This window comes from Lacerta agilis, chromosome 9 (genome assembly GCF_009819535.1).
Source record: "Lacerta agilis isolate rLacAgi1 chromosome 9, rLacAgi1.pri, whole genome shotgun sequence".
Taxonomy (NCBI): Eukaryota; Metazoa; Chordata; class Lepidosauria; order Squamata; family Lacertidae; genus Lacerta; species Lacerta agilis.
Genome location: NC_046320.1, coordinates 44022596 through 44043353, shown reverse-complemented (window position 1 = coordinate 44043353; position 20758 = coordinate 44022596). Strand labels below are relative to the sequence as shown.

At 38.1% G+C, this 20758-nt stretch overlaps 1 protein-coding gene across 7 annotated transcripts in view; it reads right to left on the bottom strand.

Moving 5' to 3' along the window:
- SCLT1 (sodium channel and clathrin linker 1) overlaps positions 1–20758 on the bottom strand; it is a 51442-nt gene that overhangs the window by 12667 nt on the left and 18017 nt on the right. For 6 of the 7 annotated variants that reach the window (XM_033159693.1, XM_033159695.1, XM_033159692.1 and 3 more), the window contains 6 exons: positions 19036–19213; positions 16964–17062; positions 16155–16226; positions 12275–12349; positions 8146–8291; positions 5465–5657 (listed from right to left, as the gene is read on the bottom strand). In XM_033159693.1, the coding sequence (XP_033015584.1) occupies positions 5465–5657; positions 8146–8291; positions 12275–12349; positions 16155–16226; positions 16964–17062; positions 19036–19213 (763 nt within the window). The remainder of the gene's footprint in view (positions 1–5464; positions 5658–8145; positions 8292–12274; positions 12350–16154; positions 16227–16963; positions 17063–19035; positions 19214–20758) is intronic. The other variant, XM_033159698.1, reaches the window with a different exon arrangement.

The following is a 20758-nucleotide window of genomic DNA, read 5'->3' as shown; positions in this document are numbered from 1 at the left end:
TAATAGACAAAGTATTAAATTATTTTAGGATAAATAAAATGAAAGGAGTAAAGGGGAATGTCACCCCAGCAGAAAGAAGATCCTCTAAACAGGAGGAAGGCAAAGAGTGGGAAGGGTTGCTCTCAGAAATAAAAAAAGAATTAAGGCAGAGTGAACAAAATATAGAAAACAAGATAGGGGATCTAAAGGAGGCAATTGATCAGAAAATAGAGAAAGTAGTAGGAGAATTATCAGGCCAAATAAAAGACCTCTCAGTGAAGTCAAAAACAATTGAAGATTCTGTCAAGAAAGCAAACAAAGAAATTAAACAAGCCAAGAAAGAAACAGAAAAAGTGAGAGATGAAGTAGCAGACCTAAACAAGATCCAAGAAGACATTCTAGACAAGATAGCACTTCTAGAACTAAGACAAAAACAATTAAACATAAAACTCAGAGGAATACCAGTGGAACCAAATGAAAACATTAGAGAAAGATTAATAAAAGAGCTGGCAAAATGGCTAGACAGGAAGGAGGAAGATATAAACTACTCCATCACGAACGCCTTCAGAATCAGTGTCAAATCAGCCAAAGCAAGAGCGAAGAAGCTCCCAGGAGATTGTTTAGTAATATTTAACTCGATGGATATAAGAAATGAAATACTGAGAGTTAGCCATACACAAAAATTGATAATCGGAGGAAGGGAAATTTTAGTGTATAAAGAAATCCCTACAAGATTTCTTCAAAAGAGAGATCCTTATCGCCAGCTAACAGGAATTCTAAACAGTAAAGGAATACAATTTCGTTGGGAGTTTCCGGAAGGAATATCATTTTATTTCAAAAACAAAAGATATAGAATTGGAAATGCTCAAGAATTAGAGAAATTTACCAGACGCTACCCAAAAGAACTGGGACTGGAAGGAAAGAAGAAAAAGGGAGAAACAGAAGAAGCATCAGGAGGAGAGATAGATAGAAGAGAAGAAGGAGAAGAAGAGGATGTAGAGGAGGGAGAAGAAGAAGAAGGAGAAGAAGAGGAAGAGGCAACACAGAAAGAAATTACAGAACGATAGGGAGAAAAAGAGAAGAAAAGGATACAGTAATTTGATCGAACCTGTTTTAAAATTGACCAGAACATGACCTTGAGAATACAATCATGGAACATAAATGGCTTAAACAATAAAAGGAAGAGAAATAAAGTACAACATGTTTTGATGAAACAAAAGCTAGATGTCATTTGTTTACAAGAGACACATGTCGCAAAAAAACACAAAAAAAATTTGATAAATAAGAAATTGGGAGAAGAATTTATAGCTGCAGATGTTACAAAAAAACGAGGTGTGATAATTTATATCAAGAGTAAATTCGAACCAAAACTGATTTTTAAAGATGAAGAGGGAAGAGTAATAATCACACAGATGACATTTCAAGGCGAAAAATTGCTAATAGTGGGGATTTATGCCCCAAATGGTAAAAAGACAGAGTTTTTTAGAACACTAGAAGAAATACTATTCGAATATATGGATCAGAGGATAATCATAATGGGAGATCTGAATGGAGTGGTAAATCCAACGATAGACAGGTCGGCAAGGAAAGGGAACTCGGCACAAGGGAAATTACCTAAAACATTCTTCGCATTAAGAGATAACTTAGAACTTGTAGATACTTGGAGACATAAACACCCTATCATAAAACAATTTACACACTACTCAGAGCCAAATAGAAGCTCAGGGAGAATAGATTATATATGGACATCTCAAGAGATAGCTGATAGGGTGAACAAAGTTGAAATTCTTCCAAGAACACTATCTGACCACAACCCGATATATCTGGAAATTAAAGGAGAGAGAGTGCAAACAAGATGGAGGATGAATGAAAGTCTATTCAATGATCAGGAAATAGTGGAAAAAACAAGAAAATCATTAAAAGAATATTTTGAACTGAATTTGGATAAAGGAACAGATATAAACATAGTGTGGGATGCAAGTAAAGCAGTCCTTAGGGGCTTCTTGATCTTGCAAAATAACATAAAAAAGAAGGAAAGAGAAAAGAAAAAAGAGGAAATAGAGAAAATGCTATTAGAAAAAGAAAAACAGTTAAATAATAACCCTGAAGATAGAGAGCTAAAACAAAGCATCAAAATATTACAAACACAATATTCAATGTTAGTGACCCAAGAAATCGAATGGAAGATGAAATGGAATAAACAAAAAAACTTTGAATATGCTAACAAAACAGGCAAACTGCTAGCGTGGCAGTTAAAAAAGAGACAGAGACAAAACACAATAAATAAAATCAGGAAAGATGATAAAATAACAGAAAAAAGAAAAGATATAGAAGAAGCTTTTTTAAATTACTATTCTGGCTTATATCAGAAAGGGCAAGAGGAGGAGGAAAAGATGAGTATATACATAAATAACCAGAATGTGAAGAAGATTACAAAGGAAGATCAAGAATTTCTGAATACACCAATTTCATCCTCAGAGTTACAGCAGGCAATCCAAGATTTAAAAATAGGGAAAGCCCCGGGTCCAGATGGACTGACGGCAAGGTATTATAAAGATTTGACAGCCCAGCTAAGCCCAACATTACTGGAAGTTATGAATAACATATTAAGGAAAGGACAAATTCCAAATTCTTGGAAAGAAGCGTATATTACATTGATCGCAAAACAAGATACGGACTTACTTGATGTTAAAAACTACCGCCCAATTTCTCTGTTAAATTTAGATTATAAGCTCTTTACAAACATCTTGGCTAATAGGTTAAAAACAGTGGTAAACAAAGTAATACATAAAGACCAAACAGGTTTCCTACCGGGGCGACAAATGAAAGAAAATATCAGAACCATAGTAGACATAATTGAGTATCTAGAAATGAAAATAAATAAAAAAGCTGCTTTAATCTTCATAGACGCCGAAAAGGCATTTGATAACGTGTCGTGGATATTCATGGAGAAGACCTTGGAGAAGATGGAAATCAGAGGGAACTTTCTGAGAGGAATTAGTGCAATATATAGTGAGCAAAAAGCAAAACTAATTATTAACAATGCACTATCAAAGACATTCAATATCACAAAGGGCACCAGGCAGGGGTGCCCACTCTCACCACTTCTGTTTATTATGGTTCTAGAAGTATTAGCAAACAAAATAAGAGATACCGACACAATTAAAGGTATTAAGGTGGGAAAGAAAGAATTTAAAATCAAAGCGTTTGCTGATGACCTGGTAATTACATTGGAGGAACCTCAAGAGAGCATTATAGAAATGTTGGAAAAAATAGAGGAATTTGGAGAATTGGCAGGATTTAAATTGAACAAAAGAAAAACAAAAATGCTGGTTAAAAATATGAATAGAACTGAAAGTGAGGAGCTAGAAAAAAAATTTGGACTGTCAGTGGTTAAACAGATAAAATATCTTGGTATTAATCTAACAGCGAAAAACATAAATTTATTTAATGATAATTACTTACCAATCTGGAAAGAAATTAAAAAAGATATAAAGGTGTGGGGAAGATTGAACTTGTCATTTTGGGGAAGAATCTCAGCTATCAAAATGAGTGTGTTACCTAGACTATTGTTTTTCTTTCAAATGATACCAGTAATTAAAGGCACAAAAATTTTCAAAGAATGGCAAAAAACATTATCCACATTTATATGGCAAGGAAAACGGCCTAGGATAAAACAAAAAATATTAGTAGACAGGAGAGAAAGAGGAGGCTTTGGATTACCAGACCTGAAAATATATTACGAAGCCTCATGCCTAATATGGGTGAGAGAATGGATCTTGCTGGAAAATACAGACATATTGGACCTGGAAGGGTTTAACAACAGGTTTGGGTGGCATGCGTATCTGTGGAGGGAAAAAGTTAAAGTTCATAAAGATTTCTTAACACATGTATTTAAAAAATCCTTGTACGAAGTCTGGGAAAGATATAAAAACTTATTAGAAAGGAAGACGCCAAAATGGTTATCCCCAACAGAGATCCTGACAGTAAAAAAAGTAAATATGGCAGGGATCTGGATTACATATGAAGACCTATTGGTAGATTCAGATAAAGGATGGAAGTTAAAACCTTATGAGGCCGTAATGGATAAAATGACTGGATGGATACAATATCATCAAGTGAATGAAATATTTAAGGAGGACAAAAGAAAAGGCGGCTTTGAAAAAAGCAAATCTAAATTTCAAATGGAGATTGTGGAAGGGAAAGGGAAATTGCTGACCAAAATGTATGATTACTTATTAGAGTGGTACACAAAAGATGAATTTGTGAAAGAGGCCATGATAAAATGGGCGGTGGATTTGGGGTATAACATTCAGTATGATAGATGGCAGAAATTATGGAATCATACCATTAAATTTACGGCATGTACAGTATTAAAAGAGAATTTGATGAAAATGTTATACCGCTGGTACATAACCCCAACCAAATTAGCCAAAATGTATAGAACAGGAAATAAGAAATGTTGGAAGTGTAAGATGAAAGATGGGGACTTCTTCCATATGTGGTGGGGGTGTGAGAAAGTAAAGCAATACTGGGAAGCAATATATAATGAGCTAAAAAAGATGTTGCAATATACCTTTCACAAAATACCCGAAGCCTTTTTATTAGGATTAATGGGAAGTGACATCATAAAGAATGACCAAAAGATATTCCTTTATGCTACTACGGCGGCAAGAATTTTGCTGGCCCAAAAATGGAAAACGCCGGATTTACCTACAATTGAAGAGTGGCGAAACAAATTATTAGAATACTTGGAATTAGCTAGACTAACAGGAAGGATAAGAAACCAGAGAGACCAAAAGGTCACAACAGATTGGAGTAAATTTATTGAGTATTTAAAAAAGTCTGGTAATAAAACGATAACACCAACAGGATTTAACAAAATACTTGCAATGTGAAAATATTCGATAACAGATGTAGATAAGAACAAATTAAGAATGTACATATGGGGAATGAACAATAATTAAAGCGAGAGAATGAGGAGAAGACTGAAAACCAGGGATGGAAGGGAGGGAAGTCACAATACTCGGCAGAGTATAGGGATACATAAAGAAAATATTTGAATACATAATTGTTTGCAATAAGTCATGGAATTATGTTTAATTTTATGTGAATTCGTTGATGTAATTAATAAAAGCAATAAAAACTTTGAAAAAAAAAAAAAAAGAACCAAGTGCCACATAGTTGTCCAGTCCTCCTAACTACTACCTCCAGACACTGGAACATTAATGGAAAAATCAGTTGTGTCCACTGCTTACATAGTTGGGTTGACATGTGGATAAGAAACATTATTATAATTGCAAAAGGTAATTTTAGTATATTTTGAAAAACACCAAAGGAGAAGAATGGAATATAAAGTTAAGGAATATTAAACTATGGTGATAGAGCTGTGGTGAGAAATTTGACCCCCTGTCTGTTTTCCTGTACACAGATTTCTCCTTTCATTGAATCTTCGAAGATGCTACGTCAAAATAAACATGAATACCTTTAATTTTGCAGCTTGTTGTGCCTCCACAGCCAGCTTTCTCAATTCTTCCATTTCTTTTTGAAACTGCTCGTTCTCTTGCTGGAGTTTTAAGCGTTCTTCACTGACAGAGCCACAGTTCTTTCTTTCAGATTCCAGAATACTTTGCAACTTGTAAATCATTTCCTGACCACTGTTTCTCTGTTCCTCATAGCTTGAAGTCAAGGAAGGGAGGAGAAATTCACAAACAATACTTGGTAATCCATTATTGAATGGAAAGGTAGGATACAAATATGTTAAATGAATCCACAGAAATTAATATATCAGTCTTTAATTAAGGTGAATGCATAATACATACAATGTTCAGTAGTGTGGAATTTGAATGATCAAAAGGCTTGGCAACTAAAAAGCAAAGTATTCCCCACTAAGTTTCATTTTTTTTGGTATGGAGCCTCTCTGCTTAGAAGGACTTCCCTGTTTATTTCAGTTATTATATGGGAAGCTCTGGACATGCTTTGAATGAGAGCAAATATGAAACACAACTAGACAATTTTGGAGCAGGTTACCTGTATAACTTTTTTCCTCCAAATAAGCTTACATCTGAGAATATCTTTGTTGACCTTTCAAGGTTTCATAAGGTGGCAACAACAATGAGTGTCTCTTCCATTGCAGCCCCCTTCATATGGAAATCACCTGCCCCAATATTGGTTCAAATATTGCTTTAAAGCTGCAGTCTTAGAGACACCTTCCTGGGAATAACTCTCACTGAGTACAGTATGACTTACTTCTGTGTAAACATTCAGAGGGTTGCACTGGACATTATTTAGCTTAATAACATTTCAGAAGACTATGGGAGGGTATTGAACTTCATGGTGTACTATTTTAAATATGAGCCTTTTCATCTTCACTGTGATGTGTTTCTTTTGAATGCTATTACGGTAAGTGATAGTATTTTTTTGAATGGATGTACTGTGCTATGATAGAGGGAGGATAATTTGATTAAACTTGGTATTAGTAGAAGAAACTCAAACTGTGTAGGCAAATAAAATTATTCCTGCAGTTTTGCAGCTGCAGCAAAAGTTACCCTAGTTAGCTTCAAGCCTAGCCTAAGGGATATGAATATATTATCCCGAAAAAAGCCTTTACCAAGTTACAAGTAAAAGAAAGACCTTCTATTTTCTATAGGTACAGTGCTGCAGGGCCTCCCTCACAGAGCATAAGTTGTAATGAACCCCCTGTAACAATGTGACTCTTTTCTATTCAGTTGCAATGGGGGGAAATGCTTTGCAATTCCTTCCTTCTTAGCTGATCTGAAGCATGATGCTGTCAGCAGCAATAACATTCTAAGATAAGTGTACTCTTCTTATAAGCATTCAACACTTGTACACACACACCGTGGCAGGTTCTGTGTGGTCAGAAATAGGTTGGCTTCAACAGCATCCATGACAGCGATATATGAATTTCCTTAAATTTGTGTCTTGGAGAAAGTTTATCTAAGGCTTCTGTTTCTGAGAGATTATATAGGGCTGGTTCTACCTGCTGTATGAAGCCATACAACATGACTGGCTTCAAACTTTTGAGTATTTCCTTTTGATGCTTTCATTTACTAGCACCACTTTTATATTGCTTACTCATTATGGTTTTCAGAAAAAGTCAAAATTAAAAGAATCCTTACTTGTTCAAAAAGCACACGCTATAATGATAGACAGTGATCTGAACTCTTGTATTGCTTCATAGCTGACTTTAATGCCTCCATGAACTTTACTAACAAGTACGCACTTGTGTAACTGTTATATAGTCAGACTCATGTTATGTGTTTCATGTTACTAACCAACTGGGCCTAGATAGTAAAATCTGCCTGGTTTTATTTTAAAAATTGGAAAGAGACTGAGCGCCCGCAGATTATGAGACCCTGGGCTGCAGTCTGCTCAGCCCATATGTAAATCTGGCACTGATGAGCAGGAAGAAACCAATGTGAGCATCATGTTTCTTAGCGTGGCCATACGTCCGGGAAAACCCAGACCTGTCCTTTTTTGGGGGGGCAACATGCCCATTTGTGTGAATTTTTACATTTTAAAGGAAATATCTGGGTTTTGGGGCTTAGACTGCTCTGTATGCTCCAGTCGCTGCCAGCCCAAGCTGGGGAAAGAGACGCATGGGAGTGGCAGCGGCAGTCCTGTGCGCTTCTTTCCCCAGCTCGGGCTGTCCTCTTTTTTGCTCTTCAAGATATGGCAACCCTATCTAAGTTTCTGCACTCCCCCCTTCCCCTCCAATATGACAGAAATTAGTTCCACTTTCCACAAAATCTGGCTTGTTATGCATGACACAGAGATCATAGTTTAAAATGAACTCTAGTTTCATAACCCATGGTTTGCAGCTGGTTTGTTTAGAAACTGGCCAAACCTTGCTTGAAACCACAATTTCTGGTTTGCACATGATAAGCCAGGTTTCATGGAAAGTGAAATTGTGCCAAAATCCTCTTCCTGGCTGCCTGAGAAAAAGGGTAGAACATGCAACCCCAAGACTCCCAGCAGCTCATTCATGCTTGTGCACGTAATGTTAAACCAGGGCTTACCATAACAGGAAAACATGGACAATGGATATAAAAACAAATGACAAAAGTTTCAATTCAAGGGAATTTCCAATGAAGCATTACTGAATGAATGTCAGTACTTGTTTATAAGTAAATAGTGATTACTTACTTCATTTCAAGTTGCTTAATTTTGTTTTGTGCTGTTTGTAGACTTCGCTGCAAATCATCTTTGGCTAGTTCAGCAATGAGACACCTTTGGTAAAGCTCTTCTAGTTTTCTAGAATCGCCTTCATTTCCTCTACCTTCACGATACACCTGATTGAAGTGTTTAAAAAAGAAAATTCAGTTAGATCCTTGTAACAATAACCACGCCACTGGTGTTACACAATCAACCACTTTATAGTTCATAGTTTAAATTTCAAGATAATGGAATTTCATTTCTACAATGACTATCCCTTTCCAAAGGAAATCATCCCAGTACGTATTCTGTTATCTTTCTGGCTTCAGACACGAGGATTGCTTTACCCAAGCTTTTCATAGACTATTTAATGTTGTATTAATTTGATTATAATTATTAGTATGGTTGACTCGGTTAGGATATGTGAACTGCTTTTGCTGCTTTTGATTGCTTTTAGCCCATTTTTGAGATACCTGCTGCTGTTGGTTTTGTACTGATATTTTTTTCTTACAATTTATTATATCCCATCTTTTAGGATACAAATCCTTTCAAGATGGCTTACAAGACACATTAAAACAAATAAAGCTCTTTAGCAAATACCAATATACAATATATATATTATATATTGGCTGGGGAAAGCCAGCCAGATGGGCGGGGTATTATTATTTTTATTATTATTGAAAGGCATGAGGATCCTTCACCCAGGGAAGCTGGTGGTAGGACCTGGTGGGGAGTAGATACCTCAGCTGGAACAGACTGAGGTGGTTTCCTGCTTCCCTCTCTCTCCTGGAATTATATTTTTGTTAAAGTGGAGTTTACCTTCTTGTGATCTGCCTTGAATACTACTGTGCAGCAGAAAGGCAGCATAACAGACTTTAAATAAATTGTGTGAACTGCTTACCTGTAACCCTCATCTCATCAATCTGTATAATTTTTTGCTCATACTCCTTTAAGGTTAGTTGAATTTTTCACCTAGTCTTTTAAATGGGGGTTTTCTAGAAGACAAATTATAGAGAACTGCTCTTTCATAGAAAACAGCTTCTGTAGTCAGAGTAATTACTTTCCTTACAGAAGCAGCTTATTGCAAGAAGTAGGATGATGAATCCATGGAATTTGCTCTGCATATAGAAATCTTATATCACATAGCTAAATCTTGCACTTAGGCCTTGCACATGGAAATTCATGTGGCATTCACTGCCCTCTGGACTGTGGTCATTTTTATTTTTATTTTTGTAATTCACTGTTAAGTTAATCTTGAAAATGCTTTATGAAAGTTGCAGCAAGAAAAACAGAGCTTGGATAAAAGTGATTTTTGGTAACAGATTACACCCATCTTCTAATTCTTCAATACTTTTTTCACCATTTCATTGGGTTTTTAGTTAAACAAAGATACTGTCACTGGATGGTTCATGGAACTGTTGTTTTACTATGAGTAATGACATATAAAAGCTACTGGTATCTCATCTATTTGCTCATCAACTCTAGTCTTATTTTCCAAGTGATGGTATACTGCTGAGGCTAATGTGAGGTTGAACGGTCCCAATTCAAAACTGAGCTCTGCCTTGAATTCACAATTTCTAAGCCTCAGCACCCCACTCCGTATCTGTGATACAGGAATAATATAACATACTAAAGCAACAACACTTAAGTGGAGCAATTCTTATTGAACTCAATGGGGCTTACTTCAGATACATAGGGTAAGGATTGTGCTCTGGGTTGTTGTAAGGATTCTATGATAATGGGCCAGTTCAGACGCCATAAAACATGGTTTATCATGATGGGAATGAGCCACATTAAGCCTCTATGCTTTCCACCCTTCCCTTTCCTCCTCCACTTTGAGAAGGAGATAAGTTTTCACTTCCATTATTGACTAACCACACTTCTGAAGTGGACTCTAATCCATAATGAACCTTAAATATTGTTTCTGAAAACAAATCAGCTTCTTAACCCATGATTTCAAGTTGGTTAGATTAACAAATCAGTTATGATTCATCACAGTTTGTAGCGTATGGACAAAATGAAACTATTCCTTATAAACAACAGATGTGCATGCTTCTGATATCCCCATAGAAATGCCAGAAGAACAGAAAAGAAGCAAGAGCCCAGAGCTTGCTATGGCTTGATTCTGTCATTTTAAACCATGGTTCATCATGACTGAATCTCAACACTTATTTCCATGGATCTAACTCACTTCCCCAAAACAGAACACTGCCCTGAATATTTCTGCAGTTTAAATGAAATCCACCATAAGCATGAAAGTAACTGGGGGCGGGGATAATGCTTGATACTAAGACACATGTTCTGTATTCTCTCCAGAATGCATTCTTGATGTACTTTAACCCCCACCTACCATCAATTATCTTCCCTAATTCTGTTATGCATTCCAGGCACACAATAAATTCCATGATGCAACCTTGATCAAATTTGCTCTGCATTCTTGAGATACACATTCTATATTGTGCAGCCCCATAACATCAAGCCACACGAAACAATCCAAATTCTGGACAAAATCTGTTTCTAGTCTCTGGACTGGCACAACTTACATCGCCTCCCAATTTCTCAGGGATATCTGGAGAATCCTTTTCTGACAGACAATGGCCTACACATTAACTTATTATCTCCAGAGACAGCTGACCTATATCTTTATAAGCTAAACAAAGAACTATGCTATGGGTCAGCCGAGAACTGTATGTGGACCGAGAACTCCCAGAAGTGCAAGCTGGATTTCGAAGGGGCAGAGGAACCAGAGACCAAATTGCAAACATGCGCTGGATTATGGAGAAAGCTAGAGAGTTCCAGAAAAACATCTACTTCTGCTTCATTGACTACACAAAAGCATTTGACTGTGTCGACAACAACAAACTATGGCAAGTTCTTAAAGAAATGGGAGTGCCGGATCACCTCATTTGTCTCCTGAGAAATCTCTATGTGGGACAAGAAGCTACAGTTAGAACTGGATATGGAACAACTGATTGGTTCAAAATTGGGAAAGGAGTACGACAAGGCTGTATATTGTCTCCCTGCTTATTTAACTTATATGCAGAATTCATCATGCGAAAGGCTGGACTGGATGAATCCCCAACCGGAATTAAGATTGCCGGAAAAAATATCAACAACCTCAGATATGCTGATGATACTACCTTGATGGCAGAAAGTGAGGAAGAATTAAAGAACCTTTTAATGAGGGTGAAAGAAGAGAGCGCAAAATATGGTCTGAAGCTCAACATCAAAAAAACTAAGATCATGGCCACTGGTCCCATCACCTCCTGGCAAATAGAAGGGGAAAAAATGGAGGCAGTGAGAGATTTCACTTTCTTGGGTTCCATGATCACTGCAGATGGTGACAGCAGTCACGAAATTAGAAGACGCCTGCTTCTTGGGAGAAAAGCAATGACAAACCTAGACAGCATCGTAAAAAGCAAAGACATCACCTTGCCGACAAAGGTTCGTATAGTTAAAGCTATGGTTTTCCCAGTAGTAATGTACGGAAGTGAGAGCTGGACCATAAAGAAGGCTGATCACCGAAGAATTGATGCTTTTGAATTATGGTGCTGGAGGAGACTCTTGAGAGTCCCATGGACTGCAAGAAGATCAAACTTATCCATTCTTAAAGAAATCAGCCCTGAGTGCTCACTAGAAGGACAGATCCTGAAGTTGAGGCTCCAGTACTTTGGCCACCTCATGAGAAGAGAAGACTCCCTGGAAAAGACCCTGATGTTGGGAAAGATGGAGGGCACAAGGAGAAGGGGACGACAGAGGATGAGATGGTTGGACAGTGTTCTCGAAGCTACTAACATGAGTTTGGCCAAACTGCGAGAGGCAGTGAAGGATAGGCGTGCCTGGCGTGCTCTGGTCCATGGGGTCACGAAGAGTCGGACACGACTGAACGACTGAACAACAACAACAATGGGTCAGCCAATGTAGATGCAGCAGACTAGACATTCCTACTTCAACAATAACTTTGTATTTACCTCAAAAAGGTTCCAATGTTTTGTCCTCTGTCTATTGTATCCCACATGCAAATATTACAATTTTCAAGACAGATAACCTTAGGTATTGGCATACAGATAAGCATAGTACACACTAATACATGAAAACTACTATGGTAACTGTTTTTCACCTTCTCTAGCTCTTCTTCCACAGTTTGCCTATCTCTAGCACTCCGCTCGATTTGGATCTGCTTCTCTTCACATTCCTACCAAAGAAGCAAAAGGCAAGCATTAGGGAGAAAAAGGAGCAAACCATATACAAGTGTAACTCTACTTGGCAAACAATGCCAGGATTGAGTCATCTACAGTGAGGGGGAAAAGTATTTGATCCCCTGCTAAATTTGCCCGTTTGCCCTCTGACAAAGAAATGACCAGTCCATAATTTTAATGGTAGTTGTATTGTAGCTGTGGGAGACAGAATAACAACAGTGAAACTCCCAGAAACCCAGAAGACGAAAGTCAGAGATTGATGTGCATTATAATGAGTGAAATAAGTATTTGATCCCCTATCAACCAACCAGATGTCAGGCTACCTGGTATCTTCACTGTATGTATCGAGCTGAGATTAGAAGCACCTGCTGTAAGGAAGAGGTTTTACCTGTAATCCCAGCTTGTTACAGTACCTGTACAAAAGACACCTGTCGACAGAAGCAATCAATCCAGCAGATTCCAAAGTAGCCACCATGACCAAGACCAAAGATCTGTCCAAGGATGTCAAGGACAAGATTGTAGACCTGCACAAGGCTGGACTGGGCTACAAGACTATTACCAAGCAGCTGGGTGAGGTGACAACAGTTGGTGCAATAATTCACAAATGGAAGAAACACAAAATAACCGTCAACCTCCCTCGGTCTGTGGCTCCATGCAAGATCTCATCTCGTGGATTTGCAATGATCAGGAGAACAGTGATGAAGCAACCCAGAACTACACAGGGGGAACTTGTCAATGATCTCAGGGCAGCTGGGACCATAGTCACCATGTAAACAGTTGGTAACACACTACGTCGTGAAGGACTGAGATCTTGCAGAGCCCGCAACGTCCCCTTGCTCAAGACAGCACATGTAGTCTGCAGTTTGCCAATGCACATCTGAATTACCCAGAGGAGAACTGGGTGAAAGTGTTGCAGTCAGATAAGACCAAAATCGAGCTCTTTGGCATCAACTCAACTTGCTGTGTTTGGAGGAGGAGGAATGCTGCCTACGACCCCAAGAACACCATCCCCACCGTCAAACATGGAGGGGGACATATTATGCTTTGGAGGTATTTTTCTGCTAAGGGGACAGGACACCTTCACCGCATCGAAAGGATGATGGATGGGACCATGTATCGTCAAATCTTGGGTGAGCACCATTTTCCCTAAGCCAGGGCATTGAAAATGGGTTGAGGATGGGTATTCCAGCATGACAATGACCCAAAACACACAGCCAAGGCAACAAACAAGTGGCTCAAGAAGAAGCACATTAAGGTCCTGGAGTGGCCTAGCCAGTCTCCAGACCTTAATCCAATCAAAAATCTGTGGAGGGAGCTGAAGGTTCGAGTAGCTACACATCAGCCTTGAAATGTTACTGACTTGGAGAGGATCTGCAAAGAGGAGTGGGAAAAAATACCTCCTGAGAAGTGTGCAAACCTGGTGGCCACCTACAAGAAACGTCTGACCTCTGTAATTGCCAACAAGGGTTTTGCCACCAAGTACTAAGTCATCTTTTGGAAAGGGATCAAATACTTATTTCACTCATTATAATGCACATCAATCTCTGACTTTTGTCTTCTGGGTTTCCGGGGGGCGGTTTCCTGTTGTTATTCTGTCTCTCACAGCTACAATAACCCTACCATTAAAATTATGGACTTGTCATTTCTTTTTCAGAGGACAAACGGGCAAATTTAGCAGTGGATCAAATATCCCCCCCCCCTCACTATAGCACCTGGTATGTGGAGTAAGCACAAATGTCACTCATTTTAAGCTTCCTTTAAGTCTTCTTTGTCTTGCATTACCTATAAAACAAGTCACATATATATTAGTAGTTCAATCTGAATCAGGTTGTTCTGTTTGGACAATAGTTTTTGAAATACTTATAGCACTTGTAGCAAATTAACATACAAGTAGCTTGTTATATGATTATACACATGATTTTGTTTTCTCTAACACACACTCAGAAAGTCATGATTGGAACTCACAATGTATCATTGCTTCCAAAAGAGGAAGGAAGAATTCAGAACCACAATCACAGTATAGTATTTTGACATCCTCATTGATTTCCCTTTTTAAAATATGTATATAACATACTTGCATATAACCCCTTGCAGAGAAGATTGACAGGTGCACAAGACTGCTTTCACAAATTATGAAAAGTTTATTTTTTGCATTTCTTATATTTGTAGATTGAAAGAGTAAGCTACATTGTCTATTGTATATATGCAACTTTAAAATGCTTCCTTCATTTCCACTGCTCTTCATCTGAAACTTTGTCTGACCATTAATAACCACTACTCCTTTTAAATCCAAACTCCAGAGAGGTAAGTGCAGTTGCCTATGCAGTGAAAAAGATGCCATCCCTACACGACTGTGAGGTATCAACAGAATTGGGCAAACTTGAAACGAGAAAAAAATAGTTAGAAAAAAGTCCTAAGGGGGAGAGGAACCCCAAAACAGCCCAAATGAAGAATGGGCAGACTCAGTGGCCATTTAATGCTGGTTAAAGTTGGAAAGGAAAACCCCAAAAACTAGGTGGGAGAATGAAATCAATAAACATGGAGGAGGGCATAGCTGACTGACTAACACTGAACAAAAGCATTCTACATGACATTTTGTTAGCGGATGCTGAAAAGGTGTCTGTATAATATCAATGGGCAGGGAGTTCCAAAGTGCAGGTGTTGCCATGCCAAAGGATTAATTCCTTGCAAGTGTTGAAAGAATGTTATATGGCACTGTAAAAGTGACAGTTCCACAGACTGAAGCAGTCTAGTGAGCATGTAACTCTGATATTCTGGAACACATTAAAATATGTGAGAACTGCTGTTGTAAGTTTTTATTATAATGGTTTCATCTTTTGCTGCTGGTTTTATTTTTTTATGGTTGTTGGTAGTTTCTTTGGGTTTTTTTTGTTACTAGAAGCAACCGAGAGAATACTTTATTATCAGGTGTCATACTAATGTAGTAAGTAGGTAAGAAAATAAGAAAGCAAAATAAAAATACAATGCTAGAACAATTTTCTTTGAAAGGATAGGGGGATATTCCACAAAAAATTGCAAAATTGGAGGGAGGATGGGGGCAAAGGGAGAATTAAGCATTTTCCCTCACTCCTTTATCTCTTTTTATCCCTTAAATGACTTTCTGTCCTGTTCCCTTGTTGAACCCCTAATCCCTATTTACCTCAGAATCCCCTGCCAGGGAGACACCTGTATTTTAACATGACAGTTACAGCAGATACAGTTTCCCTGCCCCCGCCACAAACAACACTTCTTTTATCTTTTTCATTTTCTGCTCAACCTCCTCAAAAGCACAGGTAGAAGCACTGATGAGCAGAGACAACCTTCATTTTTAGCTTTTTGCTCAAAAACCTTTACTACCATGTGAATAAAGAGAGCTTCCATGAAAACTTGGTAACAAAATAAAATGTTCACATATGTAGTACTTTGATGATACACCAAAATCCTCAAATACTGTTGACAGACTTTAAGACTTGTTCTGCACCATTTTGTCAGATTCAGAAACAAAAGCATAAATTTTGGTGATCAACATTCTACTCATGTAAATACACGCTGATTCCCGGACTGTCTGCGGGCTGGATTGAGAAGGCGATTGGGCCACATCCAGCCCACGGGCCTTAGGTTGCCTACCCCTGCCATAGGACATATGCTATGCACAACTGTGGCTGAATTTTGCTTTTAGGATTTTCCTTCTTTCAATGTATGTGACACAGCAGAAAGATTGAATTCATGATACAATTTACATTTCCCCCAAAAAAGTTTAAAGACAAAGAACAAGCAATTCCAGTACAACCTAATACATACCTTCTGGAGTGCATCAATTTCTTCTGCTAATCGGGATATCTGAATATTGCACCTTTTCTTTTCATTTTCTACCTTTTAAAATACATATGTATATGTATATTTGTATTGTTTAGTATGCAATGGTTAGTATTACCAGTCATACAATGCACCATTAGAATCAACAAGAAGAATTAAAATTAATTAAATTGCTGCTTGCTCATCTTGTCAACTGATCCCTGGCCTGATTACAATAACATAAATATAAATAAACAAGGTAGAACAATACAATTAATAAAACATCCAGAGAAAATAAAATACATCACAATTAACATGCAAGATAGGCCCTGAACATATTAGGTCCATTGTATCTGAAAGCAAATCTCCTTTTGCACACTCCTACCTATTTACTGCCAACTCAATGAAAGTCCTTTGCACTTGCCCCCATGACGTGGAACAACATTCCCCTAGAGATTGCTGCAGGCAGCCACCTGGAGTATTGGTGTTCCACTGTTTGGTTAGAACACACCAATTTGTGGGGGTATGTCTGCACTGATTTTGAGTACTGGGTTTGTTTGTGTATTTTAGCATTTTATTGTTTGTCTTTTGTTGTTTTATTGTATTGATTACTGTTTTGGGAGGGTTGTTGTTTTGTTTGTTGCTATGCTATGTATTTTTATAAAATGCTATGTGATCCTCAGATGCAGGATGGTATATAAATTTAATTTAATTTAATAAATAAATTCTTCCCGTAAAATGCTTTGCTGTTTTATATGGAAGACTTTCTATAAATGTTTTCTCGAATAAATAAAGTTTTAAGCACAACAACTCACTTCCTTTCTAGTACTTGAAGCAGCATCTTGAAGCAGATGAGAAAATGCTTCCTTCATATTTTCAATCTCCTCTTCTTTTTGTTTTGCACATATCATTGCCTAAATGGGAAATGAAATGAATAGTCCTTAAAAAACTAAGTGTATTCTTGTTGAGGACAAATGAGGTAACAATTCTAAAAATTAAACAGTTACAAGACCATGGTGTTCTACTGAACAGAAAATTAACAAAATGCACTTTTTCCAATGAGTTTTAGTATATTTCATATTTCTACTTGTGCGTCACTCCTAAGTTAACTGTATACTATGGATTTTTTACACCATGAGCTGACTTTGGGATTTCTCATATAGTGACAACACCAAGAGAGAGTTCCACACACTTAAGATTGTAAGAAAAAATGAATTGGGCATACCTGAATTTTCAGGCTAATTAAACTTATGATCGCAAGCCAAAACTAATACTGAAACAATCAAGAGACAAGAACATCTAGATATCTAAAAAATTGTCCAGTAGCACCTTGGAGACCAACTAAGTATGGGACGCAGGTGGCGCTGTGGTCTAAATCACAGAGCCCAGGGCTTGCTGATCAGAAGGTCGGCGGTTCAAATCCTTGCGACGGGGTGAGCTCCAGTTGGGTCCCAGCTCCTGCCCACCTAGCAGTTCGAAAGCACATCAAGATAAATAGGTACCGCTCCAGCGGGAAGGTAAACGGCATTTCCGTGTGCTGCTCTGGTTTGCCAGAAGCGGCTTAAGTCATGGTGGCCACATGACCCAGAAGCTGTCTGCGGACAAACGCCAGCTCCCTCGGCCTATAGAGTGAGATGAGCGCGCAACCCGAGTCATCTGTGACTGGACCTAATGGTCAGGGGTACCTTTACCTTTAAGTATGTTCTGGGTATAAGCTTTTGTGTGCATGCACACAAAAGCTTATACCCAGAACATACTTAGTTGGTCTCCAAGGTGCTACTGGACAATTTTTTTATTTATTTCGACTGTATCAGATCAACACGGCTACCTACCTGAATCTAGCTATCTGTTTCTCAACCAACCTTTTTATGAGTTTAAACAACTGCATTCTCAAGTGACCTTTTGTTTTAACATTCCCATGGCTGAGAGATCCAGTCTGAATGTCCTTCCTTCCATTGGTGGAATACAATGTATATGATCCAGTTGTTCATCACATTTCTCCTTGTCCTCCATGCCCTTTCTTTGTGCATAATTCTCCCACTGAAAGCTCCCTTCTTCTGCTAACCTTCCTCTTGCATGCAGAGGACAGACTGGATCACCCCCCTTTTCCATATCAGAGAACATTATGTTTAGTTTTTATTGTCAAAATACGAGTATGGTACTTCAAAGTTATAAGAAATTGGTTTCCTCCCCAAAATGAAATGGACTGGTATCAATTTAAAAAAGTCTTTTAAAAAAGTATTACAGACTATATTTTAAAAGCTGTTTGTCTCTAGAGTGCTACACTTTAGAGTTCTATTTACTACTGTACATCATACTAGCAAGATGGTTCAGAATTGACAGAAAAATATATACTACGGTAGCTCTTTACAGATTATGCTACCTGAACTGTCTTACTGGCAAACATATATGTCCTAAGAGTCAATTTTTTAAAATGCTAACTTGTGATGTCATAGCCTTAGAATGCATGACCCAAAGGATGATCCCTAAAATGGGAGTCCCAATGAAAGATCCCAAGTTTTATTTAATGTTCAAGTAAGACCATTGCTCCAATAGAATTCAGGCACTTCTGAAATGTGAAATGTGTCTGGTGGAAGTCACTTTTTCTGAAAGTGCATGATGAAGGAAGACTGTAAAAAATGACAATATTACACAAGACACAACTTGCATTATAATCCTTAAAGTGTGTGACTACTAGTCAGAAATACTTACATTATTCATACATAACTGAAAGTGTGAGGTGGCTTTAAAAAGGCCCCTTTTTGAACAGGTGGCTGTTCAAAATTGTAGCCTCTCACTCAAGTTCTGGATTATTCCAGCTATTTCAGAAAAAGAACCAGAGTGAATATTCAGATATGCAGAATTGGTCCCTTGGTGCTTTGTTTACCTGACTCTTTTGCAGATTAGCTTCTTCTAAGAGTTGAATGCTCTTACAAGCCTGTTCCATAGCATCATTCTTCTCCCTTTCTATAACAGTGCACTTCACATTCAGCTCTTGGATTTGTTTTTCTAGGTTTGTTTTTTCTGTTCTTAGCTCTTTCAAATCTTCAGCAGCTACACAAAGCCTGCATATCAGAACAAGGACCACTTAACTGATTGAAGCTAAATCTAGGATTGAAACTACATTCAATTATCAGCTCTTGTAATCTAGAGAGGACAAGGTTATATGAATTTTCATTTGCCCCAGTTCACTATGTTGAAGTGATTCTGAAGGTTAGTTTTCAGAAGTTCAGCAATTTTTCCTGGCAAAGGGACAAGCTCTTTCAAATTCAGATCTCATGACTGATATGTACATCTTTGCAACCTTAACTATTGCTATAACATCATGTGGAACTGCCCTTGATAATTCTTTCAAAGGAACTAATGTGGTGATCTAACACATTACACCAGGTCTTCAGCATCTGCTCATCTTCCAAATGCATTTCATGATGATGCCAGTGTGTAATGAAGGCCCAGACTACTTGCCTTCAACATATCCAGAAAGCCATTTCGACTCTATGTCTTTGGACAAGAGTGCTCTCAAAGGTTTATTGTGTGTAACGAGTTAGGGCTGCAGAAACAGCCAGCTAGGCAATTTTGCTGTATACTGTATACAACGCCAAGTGAAGTGGAAGTATAATTGGACTAACTACAAACTTACACACATCTACTTGGGAGTAAGTATGACTGAACGAAATGGGACTACAACATTGATGCGTACAGTATTGCACTATAAACTGCAAACATCCAAATCATGCTTTGTGCCAATCGCATTTTAGAACCCAAATCATGCTTTCAGGTTCCAGAAAGTACAAACAGGAAAAAGAAGTTTAGAGCTACTTGTCTATTCTTGTTTTCAATAATATTAGAGTTCAGTTTCAAAAGTTGATGTGTTCACTTCCATCCCCACTGTACAGCCATTACTCTGCCTCAGGGCTGCTGTAACTATGGTTTGACAGTTTAAATATTGTGAAGAACCACAACCAGAAGATATCATCATATTGGGATCTCTATTCTCTGAGTGCCTTTATGAAGGGGGTGGGGGGTGGGCAGCCCAATGAGATGAAGAATGAGTATGCTTAGTGGCCACAGACAGAGCAATGGGAGCTCACATGATCGTGCGGATTTGAACTGCTGACCTTTCTGTGGACAAACACTGGCACCCTTGGCCTGAAAGCAAGATGAGTACTTTACCTTTAGTGGCCACAGAATTCTGACTGACTTGGGAGATGGGGCAGGGAATCCAGAAATTTAGGATGGGAGAGGGAACAGAACAGAGTATCCTGGAAATTACTCCAAATTACATTTTGATGCACATCCCAGTTGTGGTTTTCTGTTCTGGTTTGCTCACTGATCACATACAATCATTTGTTAATTTGAACTCATTTAAAATAATCCCGCAAACTATGGCCTAGAGGTTCTTTTCTGGTGGTTTGGAAGCTTACTTGAATTAAGATTTAGCACCAAGCCTCCTGTGATGTCTTTATTCAGGAGTCCCACCAGAGATGTATAAATAGCTTTTAATTCACCAATAAGCATACTACTCAATTCTAAATGGAGAATATTCCAAACCTAATGCTCAGTGCCTGATGTAAATTGGTCCTATTCCTGAGGATCCAAGCCTGTACATG